This window comes from Salmo salar, chromosome 09, assembly GCF_965601325.2.
Source record: "Salmo salar chromosome 09, fSalSal1, whole genome shotgun sequence".
NCBI lineage: Eukaryota > Metazoa > Chordata > Actinopteri > Salmoniformes > Salmonidae > Salmo > Salmo salar.
The window spans coordinates 54,608,372-54,615,000 of record NC_138299.1 but is presented as its reverse complement, the minus strand read 5'-3'; the positions used below and the strand labels follow the sequence as shown (position 1 = coordinate 54,615,000).

The 6,629-nt window shown below is 45.4% G+C and overlaps 1 protein-coding gene across 1 annotated transcript in view; it reads right to left on the bottom strand.

Moving 5' to 3' along the window:
• The window catches only part of cdc25b (cell division cycle 25B), a 19,779-nt gene extending 13,775 nt beyond the window's left edge, over positions 1-6,004 (bottom strand). The window contains exons 1-5 of the mRNA XM_014211630.3: positions 5,455-6,004; positions 5,108-5,193; positions 4,640-4,685; positions 390-431; positions 1-197 (exon numbers count right to left, since the gene is read on the bottom strand). The exon at positions 1-197 is cut by the window's left edge and continues 77 nt beyond it. Coding sequence (XP_014067105.3) covers positions 1-197; positions 390-431; positions 4,640-4,685; positions 5,108-5,193; positions 5,455-5,666 — 583 coding nt within the window. The 5' untranslated portion in view covers positions 5,667-6,004. The remainder of the gene's footprint in view (positions 198-389; positions 432-4,639; positions 4,686-5,107; positions 5,194-5,454) is intronic.
• Between the last annotated feature and the right edge of the window lie 625 nt (positions 6,005-6,629).

The following is a 6,629-nucleotide window of genomic DNA, read 5'->3' as shown; positions in this document are numbered from 1 at the left end:
GGCAGCGAGACGCTGGTTTGGTGGGCTTCTTAAACTCAAAACCCCCATCCTCCTCCTGGTTCTCCTTGTTGTCCTGCCAGCCATGTCCACAGGAAGCCCCGTAACGGTGCTGCTGGCTCTCCGGGTCCGGACTCTTCAGAGCCGGACTGGAGCCTAACACCATAGGTAGAGAGTTGATTCTACGGATTGGCATTTTACTGCGAAGAGAACAAACAAAATTTAGTTGAAAAAAAAAAAAAACGGTGGATGGACAAACTAGATCAAATCATGACAAAAGATTTGTTAATAAACCAAACTATCCTTTCCAAAAAGAGTGGAAAAATAAAACCGTTTATTATTGGCAGCGACACCACAACGAGAGAGGAAGGGACGAAAGCGTCGTGACTTACTCGTTGGCAACGCTCCCACACTGAAGAACGGCCATGTCAAACCTGCAGGACGACGACAAAAACCGTTCAGTCACAGAATTATGGAGAGAAACTTCTGAACCAGGGACTGAGACAAGCAACATCCCACCTGGACAGGTGGACTCATTACATCCTGTTCTCCTGGTACACACTACATATAGGGAACAGGGCCCTGGTCAACAGTAGTGCACTACATATAGGGAATAGGGCCCTGGTCAACAGTAGTGCACTACATATAGGGAACAGGGCCCTGGTCAACAGTAGTGCACTACATATAGGGAACAGGGCCCTGGTCAACAGTAGTGCACTACATATAGGGAACAGGGCCCTGGTCAACAGTAGTGCACTACATATAGGGAACAGGGCCCTGGTCAACAGTAGTGCACTACATATAGGGAATAGGGCCCTGGTCAACAGTAGTGCACTACATATAGGGAACAGGGCCCTGGTCAACAGTAGTGCACTACATATAGGGAACAGGGCCCTGGTCAACAGTAGTGCACTACATATAGGGAACAGGGCCCTGGTCAACAGTAGTGCACTACATATAGGGAACAGGGCCCTGGTCAACAGTAGTGCACTACATATAGGGAATAGGGCCCTGGTCAACAGTAGTGCACTACATATAGGGAATAGGGCCCTGGTCAACAGTAGTGCACTACATATAGGGAATAGGGCCCTGGTCAACAGTAGTGCACTATATAGGGAATAGGGCTCTGGTCAACAGTACTACGTAAGGATGCCATTTGGGTTGCAGCCTAGTGAAAGGTCCATCTAGTCTGGTTTATAAAAAAAAAAAGTGCAGGGAGAATAAAATAACTCATAATTATTTTTATTTTTTTAAATAACAAATTTTGCAACTCATTCATAAGTACCTCATCCAGGTAGGACCATTTGACAGCACCTAAACAAAGTGAACAGGCTGTGTTGTTGAAGTTGGAGACGGAGAGAGACAGTTATAAAACATTATCCGGCCGCTCAGACGTGGACTCGAGATCCTTAACGAGACGTGCGTTAACGGGCTACAATGTTTGGTACAAGAAGCTGGTCATCGTTAGTGGGTCTGGTTAAAGATGTACACAGTGAAAATACAGAAATCTCACATTAGCGTCGATTACAGCTGTGAGTCTTTATGGGTAAGTGTAAGAGTGTTCACATTTCGTCCTCTTTAAAAAAACAATAAGTGATCTCAGTCCTCGTTAAAGTGAACTCTATGGTAAAGAACTCAGTTGTCCGCATCCTCTCCCTTTTCACGGTTTTTACAAAAGTGCAGGTCAAGGTGTTCTGCGTTATCGGACAGCTAGATATACCTACTTATATTTTGGAAGCTAATAAGATTGCAATAAGTTAAAATGACAGAATAATTAAAATCAGAAGATAATATTAACATTTATTCATTAACATGAATAAATAGCAGAAGAATACGTGCAGATTTAATAATGCAGTAATTGAAAATTGCACATCCAACGTCGGGCCACTGGCCCTTTAAGAGTCTGTAACCTATGTGATTCTCACACTATTCAAAGCCCACAATGGAATAAACAGCTTCTGAAGCAGGACAGAGGACGGGCCGTTACAGCTGGAGGAGAGGGGACAGACCGTTACAGCTGGAGGAGAGGGGACAGACCGTTACAGCTGGAGGAGAGGGGACAGACCGTTACAGCTGGAGGAGAGGGGACAGACCGTTACAGCTGGAGGAGAGGGGACAGACCGTTACAGCCCTGCGCTGGAGGAGAGGGGACAGACCGTTACAGCCCTGCGCTGGAGGAGAGGGGACAGACCGTTACAGCCCTGCGCTGGAGGAGAGGGGACAGGACCGTTACAGCCCTGCGCTGGAGGAGAGGGGACGGGCCGTTACATCCCTGCGCTGGAGGAGAGGGGACAGAGGACGGGCCGTTACAGCCCTGCGCTGGAGGAGAGGGGACAGAGGACGGGCCGTTACAGCCCTGCGCTGGAGGAGAGGGGACAGAGGACGGGCCGTTACAGCCCTGCGCTGGAGGAGAGGGGACAGAGGACGGGCCGTTACAGCCCTGCGCTGGAGGAGAGGGGACAGAGGACGGGCCGTTACAGCCCTGCGCTGGAGGAGAGGGGACAGAGGACGGGCCGTTACAGCCCTGCGCTGGAGGAGAGGGGACAGAGGACGGGCCGTTACAGCCCTGCGCTGGAGGAGAGGGGACAAGGGGTGGTCCCTCCCATTTCTTTCTGCAGCAGAGCAGAACCCACCTGTATGCTAAATAAGCAGCGAGGAGAGGACAGGAGAGCTGAGTGGGGGGAGGACAGAGGACACGGTCTGCTGATGTACTGTACGCCTGCTGAAAGAACACCGCTGGCCTCAGCCCTTCTGGAAGGACCCTTTGTTTGCAGAGAGGAGAACGGAGGGGGGGGGAATCTAGTTCAATGGGGGAGAAGGGGGGTGATTGAGTTTGTTCTCGTAATGACTATAGGGGGCTTGGGGGTACGAGGTGCCCCCCATTCAATAGTTCCGGCGCAGAGACCCCCTCCCCTTTACCATTCAAACTATAAGACAGGCCATGAGTGTGCCAAAAAAAAAAAAAACACTTCAACCCCAGCCCCCCACCCCTAAAACAGCCACAGTGAGCCACTAAACAGCCGTATGGGAGCTGAACGGCCTCATGGACAAAATGCTGCAGCCAAGTGTTCAGAGACCCAGGAAAGAGACCAGCCACAGAAAGAGACCCAGAAAGAGACCAGCCACAGAAAGAGACCCAGGAAAGAGACCAGCCACAGAAAGAGACCCAGGAAAGAGACCAGCCACAGAAAGAGACCCAGGAAAGAGACCAGCCACAGAAAGAGACCCAGAAAGAGACCAGCCACAGAAAGAAACCCAGGAAAGAGACCAGCCACAGAAAGAGACCCAGGAAAGAGACCAGCCACAGAAAGAGACCCAGGAAAGAGACCAGCCACAGAAAGAGACCCAGGAAAGAGACCAGCCACAGAAAGAGACCCAGGAAAGAGACCAGCCACAGAAAGAGACCCAGGAAAGAGACCAGCCACAGAAAGAGACCAGGAAAGAGACCAGCCACAGAAAGAGACCCAGGAAAGAGACCAGCCACAGAAAGAGACCCAGGAAAGAGACCAGCCACAGAAAGAGACCCAGGAAAGAGACCAGCCACAGAAAGAGACCCAGGAAAGAGACCAGCCACAGAAAGAGACCCAGGAAAGAGACCAGCCACAGAAAGAGACGAGACCCAGGAAAGAGACCCAGGAAAGAGACCCAGGAAAGAGACTAGCCACAGATTATAGGCTAAAGCTGACAATCAAACTAACTATGTAGATAATGGCGTCGATATGACAAGAGTTAACATGAGCACAACACTATAAAGCACCACTTGGAAAAATGCAGCCGTTTCTAAACTTTGTATTTGGGCCCCCTGGACAAAATGTCTATAAAAGCTCCCGAGTTACCTAAGAACAAATATCTGGAGGGTCTTCACACTCACTAGAGATAAACCCAGGCTACACATATTCTGCAGTGTAAACTTGCCGAAAATAACCCCTTTTTTAAAATTGTCTGCACATGCTTGTGGACTGTTGTAACGTGCTTTGGTGGTTGTATTATTTTATATTGTAATTCGTTTCATAGAATAAAAGTTGCTTGGATTGTTAAGTAGGTGAATGCTTACTGGCTACGGTGATATTTATGGTAAATTTGAGCTGTGGACACAGAATGTGTGCGTTGCCTACCACAGCGAAACGGTAAGGCGAGGATGTAACGTGAATTGAAAAGTAGAAAACTCTTGCCACTTCTTCATCTTGAGAAGTGGAAATAGACCTATTACATAACAGCATCAGCCTGATTCAGTAATACAGGGCAACAGGGAACGGTATCCCATCGCTATGGGGGGGGGGGGATTAATCATTTGTTGAAATGAATGTAGATTGAACATCTCCAATCAGTCCATCACTCAACTCCAGTGATCAAAATGACTTGTGTGCTGCCCCCCCACCCCCCAAAACCAGGAAGGAATGTTCACCTATGATCATCTTATCTGCTAATTTACTTAATGAAAATGGACCCATCAAGCTGTGGAGATTTACCAACGGGCACAATGACAGTAGGCCTAATCCCACATCACAATTGATGAGACGGACAACCTAGCCATGCTCAGTTGGAATGAGGGGGGGGTGGAGGAAAGGGGTAGTAGGGAGGAGAGAAAGGCCAATGCTACCACAGAGACTGATAAATCTTCATGTCTTTAACAATCACTTACCTCTCCTCAACATCCACATGGTCCAAAGGGGAATCCATACCAAGACCTGGAGGAAGATGTAGAAACAAGTCCCAGTTAGCTGCTAGTTCATTGGTACTATTTTAACTGTTAACTATGCAATGTAAATTCTGAAAACATTTACACAGGCCTAAACTTAAGGGTGCCACAGGAGAAAATATTCAACCCTGTACAGTTTGCGCTGTTTTTTCCCCCTGTCCGTAACTTTTTCAATTCAACATTTCATTCCTATAATGTCCTGTACTGGCATCATTTCAATGTGGTCAAACTGCAAAAGCAAAAAGAGCAGAACTAAAACAGGGGACATGACCAAACATAAGGCCTATATGGTATGAACAAAAAAAAGTAAGAAATAGTTCATAGTTTAAGTAGGAAGCTTGTGTTCTTATTGTCTCCATGTTATTTACTCTTTTTGGGGTGAAACATGTAGCCATATTATTGTTGTTTTACCAGCATCAGACGAGCAGTCGGAGGCGAAAGAGGGAATCTTCAGAAGGGGCACATGTCCTTTCCTCTTGGGAGTTTCACATTTTTGGCTATAAAAGCAAAATGGGTACACAATCAGATAACTTTGCTAACATTCAGCAAGTTAGTCATTGGCTTGAAATAAACAAGTGGTTAGTTAAGTTAGCTAGAGGTAACTACATCTGTGTTCTGTTATTCAGCAAACTAGTTTAACTTTAGCTAGCTCATGGCGAACCAAACAAGATAATCTTGCAGTTCACAACCAGTTTAGCTAGTATGGAAACATAGCCAACTAGGCAAAATAACAAATACACGTTTTATGAGACTCTTACCTTCCAAGTCCAGCTAGATTGTTCATGTTTAGGGCCAGATTAGTGACGGGTGACAGTACATTTGTTGGTCCAGGAGAGAATAGATTATTCTTGATGCAAGTCGAAGCAACGTCGGGCAGCGACAGTGAGGAAAGTCTGTGGATTCTGTCGGGCCTGTTGATCAAGTTAGCGTTGATAGGGCTGAAATCGCTGGGAAAGTTTTTAAAATCCATTTCTTACAAACTAGCTCAAATCTATTTTGATATATGTTCGTCGGAGGTCCAAAAATCCTTGAACGTGGACAAATCGGAAAGAATCAAGCGGTAGCAACTAATGTTACTGTTACGTTAGCTAGCTAGCTAGCTAGCACCCAAATGAAGAATTTGCAGAATGACGGTGTAAAGAGTAATGAAAACAAAACAACCACAGTAAGTTGTTCGCAGACTGTCTTGCAAAAAACCCCAAAAGAAAATCGATGTAAAAATTTTTATAAAAAGATATTGTCTGGAAGTATATATTTGATATACTGTCAGAGAGCTGCATTGAGATGTACTCTCCCTGACAGTCCAATTCAACTTCTGAGAAAGAAAATACGAGCTGCCTGTATTTAGGTTCAAAATAAAAAAAAACTCACGAGCGGCAATCCTTTCAGCCAATCAAGATGCGTCGTTACATCCCGCACGTCCAATCAGAAGCGGTTCCTTTGTCTTTCAGAAAGAAAAAAAAAGAGGGCGGGATGTCATTTCCCCCGTAACGTACATGTCTACGAACCAATCAAAGTGTATCATAGCGGCATAAATCATGACAGGTAGCCAATAAGATGTATAATTCTTTCTTTCGAGGGCGGTGCAGGAATAAAAATTAAGATATTTAATTTTTTTTCTTCTTTTTTTTTCCCGCGGAAGATTTGAAGCGCCAGCTGAAGAATAACCACATGACCAACACAACCAATCACAAAGCAAGGCCATTCATAAAGCCACAGCTGTCTTTCGATCTACCATGAGCATAAATAATAATAATAAATAATAATAATAATAATACATAGTAATAATAATAATGATAATGATAATAATAAATAATAATAATAATAGCCTTTTTTCCCCCCTTCTTTTCTCCAATAAGTGATAGATAAAAAAATTACAGTTAGATTGAATTACAATGTTCTTTACTGTATGAGGGCTATGTAACATTTTATT